We start from the raw sequence: 15049 nt of genomic DNA, 5'->3' as shown, positions 1-15049 counted from the left end.
GTTGCCACCAATGAAACAGTCTCTCCAAAATGGAGCCTGAATCTGATGGAGCCTCTAGAGGTACAAACCGACCTACAAGAGTACCAGGGCAGAGAGCAGGCAGTTCACCACCTGCTGGGAGCTGGGGAAACCAAGTCAGGAAGATACAAGCTGCAAAATCTTGACAGAGGAACAATTTAGTTTTTTCATCAAATAAACTTCAAAGGAAAAAGATGACAGAGGAAAGAAAGCTATGCATTAAAGGCACTTCACTAAATGCAACACACGGGCCTCATGAGGATCCTGATCTGAATAAACATGTAACACATTTTCCTAAATGAGGTAACTAGGGAAATGTGAGCACTGGCTTGATGTCTGATGATACCAAGGAATTTACTTTTTACTTTTTTAAGGTGAGTATGGTATTGTGCTGATTTTTTAAAACGGTTCTTATCTTTTAAAGCTACATACTGAAATATTTATGAATGAAATGATATAATGTCTAGGTATTTGCTACATAATTATTAAAAAAGGAAAAAGAAAAGGCCACTGTGTTGTCCAGCATTAACATAGGAAGATAAGTTGCAAGTATTTCTATCAAATATTGTTTAAATTTCAACTTCCTGGACAAAAAGTGGCAAGCCTCCGCAAGAACCTGTGTTGAGCACTTGAGAGCAAGTGCCCTCAACTGTACATGCCCAGGTAGCGCACACACAGATGGCACACACATACAGGTCTGCACACGTGTGCACACAGTACACACTCCACACATGCATACATGTACGTGTACAGAGCCCAGCTGGACACACAACACACATCGTGCACATACACAGCCTACATGTGCATCTGAGCCCACATGTACAGACATACACACACATACAACAGACATAGGCAGCTGCCAAGACCACTGTGTATGCACAGGAATGCTATGTGTGTCTGCATGCCACAAAACGCAAGGACTCAGAATGGGCACCGCCCTTCCTCAAGCTATAGGGAGCTGAGCAAATCAGGTGGATGTCCCAGCATTTCCGTGCAGGTGACAGACAAGCATAAATCAGTGGAGAGTTGTTTTTAGACAAGAAAGAGAAGTGAGTTGCCTGCAGGGGAGGACATGACACTACGAATGCATGTTACCTGTCTCAGTTCCTGGCTGTCCCCCTCGGAAATTAACGGTTCGCTCATCTGTAGCTGAAGTGGCCTCCCTTCCTGGTTCCCTGAGGAGGGCTCACAGTGCATGGCTCGGTCCAAAAGCCCAGATGCTGAAATGGAAAGTCAAACAGAGTGGCATCTTCTAGAAGGTGTGAACAACGCAAGGGCATTCAGAACTTTACAAAAAGTGTTTAAGACCGTCAGAGCTCTTTGGGTTGACGAAGTGTTTTCCCAGGCATTTACTGGTTTAGAGCTTCTGTGTTTGCGGGAGCGGTGAGTCCACCTCTCTGAACCTCTGCTGAGCTGACTGAATGTGGGACCCGCCTGATCCTTGCCTTCTACCCCAGTCCAGGGCTGCTTCCTTACCCCACACTGATTAGAGTGTGCAACACTGTAAATACTCAGGATCTAGTTCTATAACTGGCTTTTAGAAGAAAGATGCTTTATCCAGGAGTGATTTTTTTTCTTTTTGAGAGGACAATAGATTGGAGTATGAAACATAATACTTGTTGAGCCCTGGTGAAATGTACATGAAATACACTACTAGGAACTGCATTACCATCTGATTACCCCACAAAATACTGTGGTTCTAGAGAGCACATGAAATGGTCAGCTAGTCAGGTCAAGCAAAGTTGAATGTGGAGCTGTACTGAGGTAGGGGTGAGCCAGACTGCTGCACGTGGCAAGGCATTGCTCAGGGGTGTTTCCACTCACATATCTATGCCTGGGTAGTCTTGCTAAGAAGCGGAAGAGCAGCTTGGCAAGGAACAGTGAAAATCCTTTATTTAAAGAGCTGCCTCCATCTGCAACCCTGGCACTGTAAGGCCCAGATAAGAGCATAGCTTAGAGTCTGTCACCTGCTTTTCTCCATAATACAGACCACCTCAGATGTGTCAATATAGCCATGTTTATTTATTAGGATGCTGGAAAGCATTCTGGGATTCCAGCAGTGTGGATTCCAGCACCAACTCCTTTGAGCAGATTTCCCTGCTTCAGCAAAATGGGAGGGCGAAAGCAGGACACCCCACTTCCTTCCTAGGACACTAGTGGCAGTCAGCAGAGCTGCCTTTCATCCGAGCAGCCTGGAGCAACTGATAAATGCATTGTTAGGAAAGGAAATCCATCTTGGGGTAAAGGTCTTGCTGGGCCTGAACAGCAGGAACCCAGGTGGTGAATCCAGGACACACCAACTGCACAAGCCCCTCCTCCCCAGGGAGAGACCAGCCACCTCCAACAGGTACACAAACATCCCCTTATTCTTATTTCTCAAAAAATTTCTTACAAATTAACACTCCCTGAGATTACCTAGCTGAGCAAAGAAGACATGATGACAAGAAAGCATGTCTCTTGGGATCCTAGAGAGGAAAAGGGTCTTGGCCAGATGGAGTGAGTTCAGGAACCAGTTGATGCGAAGTAAAACCTGCATGGAGGCAAGACCCGAGGGTTCCACACTGCGGGCCTGAGCCCTCCCCAGGCCCATCTCCACTGGGAAGGAGGCCCTTTGTGAGAGTCTTCGTGCCCTTTAACTGTGCACCACTGTGCGAAGTGCTTCCTACACAGAACTGCTACACCCGTACAAGCACCTTGGAGGTCTGAAAAAGTTTCACAAGACAAAAACCTTAGTACACACCATGTACTCAGATGTGCTTTTCTATTCTATTCTTTATATAAAAGCTGGTTGCAACCAACCAAATTGATTTTACAACCTGTGTCCTGGAATCTCCAAAGTGGCACTACTTCAACATCCTAAGGGCTTATTAATTAGCACAGAACTTTCCATAGCATACAACTCACTGTCAGTTGGTCTTACATGATCTAAATGTCACTAACATGTTACATAATGAAAAGCACTTTTCTAAAACAGCAATAGAACACCATCAGAGCTAAACCAGACAACAGAGGACATGTTTTACTAGATATTATTAGCCTAAAGGAAAGGCCAACTAACATACCTGACGTTAAAACATTATCAGTGATAACATGATGGCAAAGCGCACTTCACTTGTCTATGTTAACAGTGGTTCTATGGCCTAATGGGTGAAAGCAAACTCCCCATTCAGCCTACACCCTCCTCCTTCCTAGTCTGCTCTTGATCCTGCAGACTCCTGTTCCAGCCACCCCGGCACCCTGGCCCCAGCATGCTATTCCTGCCCACCTTGCACCCGCTCTGCACATGTCATGCAGACAGATGTCCCCTAGCCCAAGTTTGGAGACATGCTCTCCACTCAGCCCTTCCATTAGCAGCAATCTTCCCTCATCTGTCCTGGTACCATTCAGTTTACACACCTTTGACAGTCACTTGCTTGGTACTGCACTGCTATTTATCTTTTTCAGCATCTTTTCAAACTGGGATCTCCCCAGCTAGCTTCTCTGAGAGCATGGCCCATGTCTAATTCACACTTGTGCCCAGCACTATGCTCCTGCACTGTCACTCTGGTTTCCATTTCAACACCTACAGCTATATTACAGTTAGAGACATACTATTTTTGAATGTTTAACAAACGGGATTACTTAAACAACCAGAAAACCAAAACTGAGGATTCTTCTTCCTGGAACATACTAATAAGAGATGTTTTTCACAACGAGCTGTGGGATCAGCAGGATCCTGCCTAATACAAAACTCGGCCACCCCCGTGAACTTTGTGTTGAGACTTGGGTTGCTGACTCAGTTACTTCAATGCTTTGAAATATCTTCAGAAAAAATTATTTTAGTTCAGTATAAGATGGTTTTTGTCTCAAAAGTCATTAGTTATCTCAGTTAAACAAAATAATCACAAATTGTTCAAGCTACATGCTACCTTACAGATGATTCCACTTTCCAAGAACAAGGAGGCATCGAGGGAAACCCTGAGTAAGGACTACGCTGGCAGGGGCAGCACTGGGACGCCAGTCTCCTTTGCGCATCAGACATAGACTCCTGACCTCATTGCAAGTTCAGACCAAAGACCACCAGGGCCTGACCTGGGAGCAGAAAAACCGCTCCAAGCCTGTCCAGCCTTGAGCAAATCTTTCTCCCTGTCTCTGGGCCCCATACGCCTCACTGATGACACAGGAAAATGCCTACTCTACCCAGGGATGGATCCAGCAGCTTATATAACTGGGGTGGGAAGCCCTTTCAGAAAAAAAACACAAAACGGCCCATGTCCTCAATACAACAGGAAGTGTAACAGAGAGAAAACTGAAATGGAGAGAGACAGCAGTCTCAACTGACTCATGGGTCCTTGGAAGGGATCAAGTGGGTGAGGGCCAAGCAGCTCTCCAGGGGTCTGTTGATAGTCAGGGGGTCACCATGTCCTAATAAACTAATAACATGGGGCTTGTCTGAAGTCAGTGCAGTGCTTGTGTCCTAGTGACCACATGGAGGGGTCTGTTGGTGGTCAACCTGATACCCATATCCTAGTGACCACATGGAGTCTGTTGGTGGTCAGCATGGTGCTGTGTCCCAGGGTCAGAACTTTACTATTTCAAAAGATGATCTTAAATTAATGACCCTATGCAGAGACTTCAATGCCTCAGAAGTTTATTTATCATTACACAGAGATGCGCGTGCCTTCTGGTTACCTGGGCCTGTCCTGGGTGCTGGAGATGGGGTGAGAAAAGACAGACTTGTGTCTGATTCTGGAGCACACATCCCAGTGTGGGAAGTTGAACAGCAAACCAGAGGGTACCAGCACCAGAGGGCAAGTGCTAGGCAAGATTTCTATAGGATAAGTGAATGGGAAACTAGTCCTCTTAAATTAGGTGGTCAGAGAAGGCCCCTCTCAGAAGGCGACAGTTCGCAAACAGTGAAAACAAAAATCAGTACCAAAAAAACTCTTTAAAAATGCTATGCACGGACCTTGCTCTTATATGATAAGAGCTTTGTGGGCTTCCTCCCAAAACCCATCACCCCAGTGGATCATGAGACAACATGACACAAAGTCCAACTAGGGGAGTCTACAAAAACCTGACCACTACTCCTGAAGACCATCAAGATCATCAAAGCAAAGAGAGTCTGAGAAACTGTAACAGTCAAGAAGAGTCCAAGGAGATGAAATGCCGAAATATCATGTGGGGTCCTGGATGGGATTCTGGAACAGTAAAACATAAGGAAATCTGAATAAAATATGGACTTTAGTGAATAAAGATGTATCAGTACAGGCTCATTAGTAGTGACAATGAACGATACTAATGTAAGATGACAAGAATAGGGAAAACTGGGTGTGGGAGACATGGGAACTCTCTGTACTATCCTCACAACTTTTTCTCAAGTCTGAAACTATTCTAAAATTTAAAAGATTATTTTAAAGATACTATGCAGAAAAACAGCAATTTGCAACTGCTCTTCCTTAAGGTGGGATCTGCCCACTTGTATCATTTCCAGCCCTTGAAGCCCAGGAGACTCTCTTCCTCCCCCAGTCCTGGCCTGGCCACCCCAGGCCCTCAACCTGTCTACTCTATACATTACTACAGAGGTCTCTGGAAAGTTCTTCTAGGACACTGGTCCCCTGTTACTAGACCGCCACCTTCTGGCCACACACAATTTACCAAAATAGCTCATAGAGGAGAGAAATATGTTTCTGAGAGGTCAAAGTCATGGTTTCTACCTCCACTGTTTCTGTAGTTTCCAGTGCAGAACAGTAAAAAGAGAGGTGCTGACAGATGCAACAACAAGAGAGGTAACAATGAGAAGTAAGTTCTCATTGCTGGGCTTATGCAGGATTACTGTGAAGTTCCAAGCAAATGAGATACCGTCTTGCTTATTGAACTCAGCATGCCGGCTTCTTCCAAACATAACTCCTTGTCATCTGTACCTCTCCAAATCCACAGCTGTTAAGGTACACCTGCCTCGCCTACGCAGGGAGGCTTCATCAGGGGAGGATGGCACTTCATGCTCAGTCCAGACTCAGACACACTGTAGGGATCCTACCCACAGGCTAAAGTTAGCACTGAGATGAAAACCCATCTGTCACCGTGGATGTGGCTCAGCTCATTCCATACATATACAATCCGTTACTGTGATGGGTGAGGCCATAGTCCCCAGTTATTCAATCCAACCCTAATCTAGGTGTTACTGGGAAGGTATTTGTAGACGTGGTGAAGGCTCTCAGTCAGTTGACTTTAGTGAAGGGAGCATGTCCTAGACAATCTGGTGGGCCTGGTTCAATCAGCTGAAAAACCTTAAAAGTATATCTGCAGCTTCCTTGAGGAGAAAGACGTTCAGCCTCTGGTCAGCAGCCTCAGCTTGTGCACAAGAGGTTCATTTTCCCCTTCCTGATGGGTGGCCCTGCAGAATTTGCACTCACTCAGCTTCCTGCAGTCTGATTATGGCTGCAGAGGCCCTGGCACTCACTCCCTCCTCTCTAGGCCCATCTGCCACCTGTATGCTTGGAGTCAGAGCTTACCATCCCATCTTCCTCGGGACCCACCCTCCATGACAGCAAGGCACAGCAAGCTTGCACCCTTCTCACTTGTACAGTGTGACTTTCTGTGACACACGTGACACGCTCGCATCTGCCATCTCATTTGTAACATTCTATGTTATGTTCTCTCTCTGAAACCACCATGCCTAACATAAAACCCACGAATATGGTAGAGCTCCATAAGAAGAAGGATTGTTTTCAGGACTGTAGGTACCTGGCACCATGCCTGGCACAGAGGGATTCTCCAACAGCACTGTCAGAACCAACAGCCCACGGTGCTCTGCATCTGGTCCCACCAGCCAGGGCCTCCTCCCTCCTCTCACTGCTGAGGCTCCTCCCAGAGGAAAACAGCAGTGAGGGGGACTCAGAGATTTGGGGTATCAGAGAGGCTACCCAGCTGAGCTTGCAAATGGCCTTTCCTGAAGGGCCCTTCTGGTCAGGATCTTATGTTGGCTGGTACAGTGTACCCTTCTTGGCCCTTTTATGGGCCAGCTTCTGAGCCCTGCCTTGAATGAGGGGCCAAAGAAAAATCTGGAAATGTAAGTTTCTAAATTAAGAAAGTTTCTAAATTAAGTTTTTACATTAAGATTTCCAACATTTTGATACTTATGGGACCAGATCTATTATCAAGCAATTTCTTTTTGAAACTTGAAGTCATCTAGAATAACATCAAAATATTCATATGTTAGGGAAACAGATTACATATTGGAATTGAAATCAATCACTTAAGAGGAAAAAAGAAAAGGAACTGGAATAGTAACAAACATATCTCTTACTTTATTTTTTGTTTTGGTTTTTGGTTTTTTTTTGCGGTACGCGGGCCTCTCACTGTTGTGGCCTCTCCCGCTGCAGAGCACAGGCTCCGGACGCACGGGCCCAGGTGCTCCGCGGCATGTGGGATCTTCCCGGACTGGGGCACGAACCCGTGTCCCCTGCATTGGCAGGCGGACTCTCAACCACTGTGCCACCAGGGAAGCCCATATCTCTTACTTTAAACAAACTCTAGCAATCGAAGTTAATAAGAAAAGACTATTACTTGTTAGAAAAATCACTATAACATAGAAGTAATGTCACCTATAATGCTAGTATTAGAATATTTTATGACTTTGGGATTCCTTAAGCAGGGCTCAAAAATAAACTTAAGGGGAAAAATGGTAAATCTGACCATAGCAAAATTAAAGATTTCTGTAATGGAAGCTGACAATCTAGGAGAAGTATTGGTAGCTTCTAAAGTCAACAAGGGATGAATATCTAGAATGAATAATGAACTCCTGCAAATCAGAGAGGAAAAAAAAAAAAAAAGCCCAGTGGGGGAAAAAAAAAAAAAACCAGAACAAGCAACCCACAGAGCAAAATCTGTGGGACCAAAAAGCAACTAAAAGGCGTCAGATGCTCCACGTCACAATCAATCAAAAAAATAAAAATACCTTTAAGATACCACTTGACATCAGTCAGAATGGCAAAACCGAGAAGTCAGATACCACCAAGTTATTCTATGCTAGGGAGGAGGCTGGGACCTGGGGACATATCCACATGTCCTGCCACCCACACTAGAACCTCAGGCCAAACTCAGCTATACCCTCTATGCTCCACAGAGACCTAAAAGAGGATACTGCAGCCATAATGCCAAGAAAAGCAAGGGTTTCACAATACTTCTGGGATGCTAAAAAAAAAAAAACACACAGAAACTACGTTGCGTAATTTTCAAAAATTCTGATATCCAAATGCCCATCTGGAAGGTGGGCTGGGAATACCTCAATTAAGTGCCAAGAAAACCGAGTGTGATGCTGGGTCAGGGGAAGGGACTGGAGACACACCAGAGCAGGTGGGGATGATGTTAGTTAAGACCCTAAAGTGTTGGTTCTCAAATCAAACAGAGGAAAGAGGTGAAAACATCTAACTTGGAGCTTTCCTTTGTTCTGAAAGCATCACCAAAACCATTTCTGACCTATTTGAAAAGGCACAGCTCTCAAGTACATGATAAACCTGAGTGATTTGAGATTCAGGTGGCAAGTACTAAGGAAAACGGTCTGAAATTATTTTTATTTACAAATAGGTAGTCACTAGTGAGCTGAAACTGGCAGTTGCTCTATGTGATGCATCACGGCAACGCACCATGGGTGTGTTGAGTTTGACTGTGACTTTAGAGGTCTTGCGCACAGATTGTTTTGATGATCACTCACCTGCATGCCAGACTGAGTAGCCCTTCTCTGCTAGGGGAGAGGTTCTAGTGCTTCTGAGCATCAAGGCATCTTCTAAAAACTCGATCTTCTTGCTGAACTGCACTTCCAAAATGGGGATAACCTCTGGCATCTTGGCAGATATCAAACGATAAGCTATATCTGGCTTCCCAATGAACCGCTGGCGGATGCTAATTTCATAAGGTGTATGAACCTTGATGTCATCTACTTCTTCTCTTTCAAATCTGTGCATGAGCAGAGAATATGAGTTGTGGATTTCCAACCCAGAAACAAAGACGGTGAGCCTTCCTGGTTTAACATGAGATTCTGTTTTTTGGGAAATAACAGCAGGAATTTTGATCACTATCCCTTCTTTTCCCAAAGCTTTGGAACTAGCCATTGAGGCGTCCCACTTGGGCTTTGTTTCTGATGGCATCTTCCAAAGCTTGAAGCTAAAGGGCCACCAAGAAGGAGACTCCAGTTCTGTCAGCAGCCTAAAAAAGCAAACACAACACAGAAAGTAGTCAATGAGTTAATTTTTTGTTTTTGAAAACTGTTTTGACTTTTATAAAGAATGTTACCATTTTATAGTTTTCTTTTCCACAAGCACTCCATGAAGCAGAAAAAGCAGGCATTATTATCCCCACATTTTAGAAAAGAAAACTGAGGCTAAGAGCAGTGGGACATTTGCCTACAGATACAAAACTAACCAGAAGTAGACACACAACAAAAACACACATCTTGCGACTAGAATATTGCTCTTTTCACACTTGACCTGGTGTAATTTTGACCAAAATAAATCCTGATCATAATCTCTAGAGAGCTGTCTAATAGAACTTTCTTCAGTAATCTGTATTGCCTAATCCAGTAGTGGGGACATGTGGCTACTGGGCACCTGAAATGCAGCTAATGCAATGATGAATTGAATTTTAAACTTAATTTTTTTTTTTTTTTTTTTTTTTGCGGTACACGGGCCTCTCACTGTTGTGGCCTCTCCCATTGCGGAGCACAGGGTCCGGACGCGCTGGCTCAGCAGCCATGGCTTACGGGCCCAGCCGCTCCGCGGCATGTGGGATCTTCCCGCACCAGGGCACGAACCTGTGTCCCCTGCATCGGCAGGTGGACTCTCAACCACTGAGCCACCAGGGAAGCCCTAAACTTAATTTTAATGTGGCTAGTGGCTACCATATTGGACAACTCTAAATTAACCACTTATAATATCCAGAGATATATCTAAAAAGACAATAAGAGAGGAAAACGGTGGAAGCAGAAAAGGAAAAGCAAAGGAACAAAGATCAAATGGAATAAACAGAAAACAAATAACAAGATGGTGGAATTATCACAACCATATTAGTAATCATACTAAATGTAAGTGGACTAAATTCTCTAATCAAAAAGCAGATTGTCAGCCTTTAAAGGCAGATGGTCAGTCTATAACAAGACAAAGTTATATCTTGTCGACAAGAAGCAATGTGAAATATAAAGATACAGATACACTGAAAGTAAAGGGATTGGAAAAGTAAAGTAAAAAGATATCATGCCAAAAGTAAACTTTAAGACAAGGAGTGTTACTGGGGAAAAAGAGGGGCAATGCATAATAATAAGAGGATCAATCCAAAAGAGAGACTTAATGATAGTAAATATGCGTGCATCTAATAACAGAACTTCAAAATTCATTAAGCAAAAACTGGCAAAACTAAAAGAAGAAATAGACAATCATACCTGTAGTTGTAGATTTTAACAAACTGCTCTCCACAACTGATACAGCAAGAAGACAAAAGTAATTAATAAGAATATAGACATTTTGAACAATACTATTCAACCATCTCAAACATGACTGATATTTACAGAAACATCATCCAAATGCTGAATGCACTCTGTTAAGTATATTCAGAATATAAACAATAATAACAAAAAGATTATATATAACAGAGTGGTCAACATGGCAGAGAAGAAACACCTGGAGCTCACCTCCTCCCACAGGTACACCAAACTTAACAACTACTTACAGAGGAACTAACGATGAGAAGGACCTGAAGACTAGAAGAAAAAGTTTTCCACAACTAAAGTTATCAAGAAGGAACTACAATGAGATGGGTAGAAGGGGCAGAGACACAGTATAGTTAAGACCCACATCCCCAGGTAGGTGACATACAAAAGGGAGGACAATCACAATTGCAGAGGTTCTCTCCAAGGAGTGATGGGTCCAAGCCTCACACTGGGCTCCCCAGCCCAGTATTACACAGAAGATAAGCCTCCATAACATCTGACTTTGAAGGCCAGTGGGACTTACATAAGACAGAGCTAGAGGGCTGTAGGAAACAGAAACTCTGCTCTTAAACAACACAAGCAGGCTTCCCTGGTGGCACAGTGGTTGAGTGTCCACCTGCCGATGCAGGGGACGCGGGTTTGTGCCCCAGTCCGGGAAGATCCCACATGCCGCGGAGCGGCTGGGCCCGTGAGCCATGGCTGCTGAGCCTGCGTGTCTGGAGCCTGTGCTCCACAACGGGAGAGGCCGCAACAGTGAGGGGTCCGCGTACCGCAAAAAAAAAAAACCACAAGCAAAACCTCACATGCTCTTAGACCCAGCACAGAGGGAGTAATCTGAAAGAAGCCTAGGTCAGTCCCACTTGTTGAACTTGGAGAAGGCTGCCAGAGAGGGAGGAGGCCACCAGAACTCCCCCTGGGGACATAGATGCTGGTGGCAGCCATTTATGGGGGCCATTTAGGTTCTACCACGAGGACACTGGTGCTGGCAAGGGCCATTTTGGTGTCTAGACTATCTGCACCAGGACACGGTCCCACCCACCAGCAGGTTGGCCACAGTCCTGGGACCTCCCACACTGACAAGCCAGTTACATGAGGAAATGACCCTGACTACCAGCAGGCTGAGACCAGTCCTGGACCCACGGCCCTCTAGTCAGCCACACAAGGACCTGGCACCACCCACCAATGGACTGGAGCCAGCCCCATGACCTCAGGCCCTATAGCCGACCATACTGGGACACAGCTCTGCCCACAAGCAGGCTGGCACCAGCCCCAGGAGTTTCAAGGCCCTTGCTCCACATACTAGCAAGCCAGTACCAGTACCGGGACTTGTCAGCACCTGCAGACAGCAGTCCAAGGCCCCCCAGGCCCCAAAGTCAACTGCACTGGGACCAGGCACCACCCACCAGCAGGCTGAGATAAGCCTCAGGAAACCCCAGGGCCACTCAGTTGGCCGCTCTGGGACCTAGCCTTGCCCACCAGTGGCCAACAGCCTCTGCATGAGGCAAGGCCTGGTAGCCAACTGGGACAGGGACAGCCCTGCCTACCAACATGCCCAAAGGGGCATCCCTAGATCATATAACTCTGGTGCTGCTGGGCACCATAGGATGTCTCCTACACAAGCCTACTTCTCCAAGATCAAAAACATAACCAACCTACCTAATTCATAGAAATAAACACAGAAAATTAGGTAAACAAAAGGAGGTGACAAAGGAGCATGTTCCAAATGAAGGAAAAGATAAAATCCCAGGAGAAGAACTAAGTGCAGTGGAGATAAGCAACGTACCCAGTAAACAGTTCAAGGTAATGATCATAAAGAAGCTCAATAAACTCAGGGAAAGAATGAATGGCCACAGTGAGAAGTTTAAGAAGAGATAGAAAATATAAAGAAGAACCAAATAGTAACTGAAACTAAAAAATACACTAGAAGGAATCAATAGATTAGATGATACAGAGGAACAGACAGGTGATCTGGAAGACGGAGTAGTTGAAATCACCCAAGTTGAACAGAAAAAAGAAAGAGAAATTTTAAAAAATGAGGACAGTTTAAGATAACTCTAGTCTCATATCACAGTACTATGAGACAAGAAATCAACTATAAGAAAAAAACTGCAAAAAACACAAACACATGGAGGCTAAACAATATGCTAGTAAAACCCAATGGGGTCATAGAAGAAATCAAAGAGGAAATAAAAAAATACTTGGAGACAAAAGAAAATGGAAACATACAATCCAAAATCTGTAAGACACAGCAAAAGCAGTGCTAAGAAGGAAATTTATAGTGATATATGCCTACCTCAGGAAACAACAAAAATCTCAAATAAATAACCTAACCTTACACCTGAAGGAAGTAGAAAATGAAAAACAAACAAAACCCAAAGTTAGAAGGAAAGAAGTCATAAAGATCAGAGTGGAAATTAATGAAATAGAGACTAAAAAAACAATAGAAAAGATCAATGAAACTTAGAGCTGGTTCTTTGAAAAGATAAATCTTTAGCCAGACTCATCAAGGAAAAAAAGAGAGAGGACCCAAATACACAAAATCAGAAATGAAAAGGAAGTTACAAATGAAACCTCAGAACTACAGAGGACTGTAAGAGATTACTACAAACAATTACATGCCAATAAGACGGACAATCTAGAAGAAATGGTTAAATTCCTAGAAATGTACAATCTTCCAAGATTGAGTCAGGAAGAAATACGAACAGACTAATTATAATTATTAATTTAAAAACTCCCAACAAACAAAATTCCAGGACTAGTGGGCTTCACAGGTGAATTCCACAGAACATTTAAAAAGGAACTAATGCCTATCCTTCTCAAAGTATTCCAAAAAATTAAACAGGAAAGAATGCTTCCCAACTCATTCTACAAGGCCAGCATCACCTTGATACCAAACCAGACAGACACTACAAAAAAAGAAAATTACAGGCAAACATCACTGATGAACATAGAAGCAAAAATCCTCCACAAAATATCTGCAAAGCAAATTCAACAATACATTAAAAGGACCACACACCATGATCAGGTGGGATCTATCCCAGGGATGCAAGAATGGCTCAATACCTGCATAGCAATCAATGTGATACACCACATTAACAAACTGAAGAATAAGAAGTATATGATCTCAAAAGATGCAGAAAAAGCTTCTGATAAAATTCATCATCGATTTATGATAAAAATGTTCAACACTGGGTCTAGAGGGAACATACCTCAACATAATAAACACCACATATGACAAACCTACAGCCAACATCATACTCAACAGTGAAAAGCAGAAAGCATTTTCTTTAAGATCAGGAATAAGACAAAAATGCCCACTCTTACCACTTTTATGCAACATAGTATTGGAAGTCCAACTCATAGCAATTAGACAAGAAAGAGAAATAAGAGGAATCCAGATTGGAAAGGAAAAATTAAAACTGTCACTGTTGGTAAATGTCACGATACTATACGTAGAAAATCCAAAAGATGCCACCAAAAAACTACTAGAACTCATCAATGAATTCAGTAAAATTTCAGGATACATTGCATTAATTGTTAATGGGATTATTTTTTAATTTCTCTGATAGTTTGTTATTAGTGTATAGAAATGCTGCATTTCTATACACTAATAACAAACTATCAGAGAAATTAAAAAATAATCCCATTAACAATTACATCAAAAAAAATGAAATACCTAGGAATAAATCTAACTAAGGCAGTTAAAGACCTATATTTGGAAAACTATAAGACACTGATGAAAGAAATCAAAGGTGACAAAAACAAGTGGAAAGATACCATGCTTATGGATTGGAAGAATTAATATTATTAAAATGACCATACTATCCAAGGCAATCTACAGATTCAAAGCAATTCTTATCAAAATATCAATGGCATTTTTCACAAAACTAGAAAAAAAATCCTAAAATTTGTATGGAAACACAAAAGACGCAGAAATAGCCAAAGCAATCCTGAGAAAGAAGAACAAAGTGGGAGGTATCACGCTCTGATTTCAAACTATACTACAAAGCTACAGTAATCAAAAAAGTAAGGTACTGGCACAAAAACAGACACAAAGATCAATGGAACAGAACAGATAGCCCAGAAATGAAGTCACACTTACATGGTCCATTAATCTACAATAAAGAAGGCAAGAATATACAACCCGGAAAAGACAGCCTCTTCAATAAATAGTTTTGGGAAAACTGGACAGCTACATGCAAAAGAGTCAAACTGGACTACTTTCTCACACCATACACAAAAATAGACGCAAAATGGATTAAAGAGCTAAATTTAAGATCTGAAACCATAAAACTCCTATAAGAAAACATAGGCAGTACGCCCTTTGACATCAGTCTTAGCAATATTTTTTGGATATGTCTCCGCAGGCAAGGGAAACATAAGAAAAATAAGACACTTGCAAACAATATACATGCACGGGGTTACTATCTAAAATATACAAAGACCTCATACAACTCAACATCAAAAAAAACTAAACAACCCAATTAAAAAAATGGGCAGAGGACCTGAACAGGCATTTTTTCCAAAGAAGACATACAGATGGCCAACATACACATGAAAAGATGCTCA

The 15049-nt window shown here is 43.0% G+C and overlaps 1 protein-coding gene across 4 annotated transcripts in view; it reads right to left on the bottom strand.

Annotated features, from left to right (window-relative positions):
- The window catches only part of SNAP47 (synaptosome associated protein 47), a 73717-nt gene that overhangs the window by 29785 nt on the left and 28883 nt on the right, over positions 1–15049 (bottom strand). For all 4 annotated transcript variants that reach the window (XM_029216945.1, XM_029216943.1, XM_029216942.1 and 1 more), the window contains 2 exons: positions 8714–9204; positions 1114–1238 (listed from right to left, as the gene is read on the bottom strand). In XM_029216945.1, coding sequence (XP_029072778.1) covers positions 1114–1238; positions 8714–9204 — 616 coding nt within the window. The remainder of the gene's footprint in view (positions 1–1113; positions 1239–8713; positions 9205–15049) is intronic.

This window comes from Monodon monoceros, unplaced genomic scaffold (genome assembly GCF_005190385.1).
Source record: "Monodon monoceros isolate NGI ecotype Baffin Bay Population unplaced genomic scaffold, NGI_Narwhal_1 Super_Scaffold_12, whole genome shotgun sequence".
In the NCBI taxonomy this organism is placed as follows: Eukaryota; Metazoa; Chordata; class Mammalia; order Artiodactyla; family Monodontidae; genus Monodon; species Monodon monoceros.
Note: the sequence above shows the minus strand (reverse complement) of the source record. Positions and strands in the feature narration are given on the sequence as shown.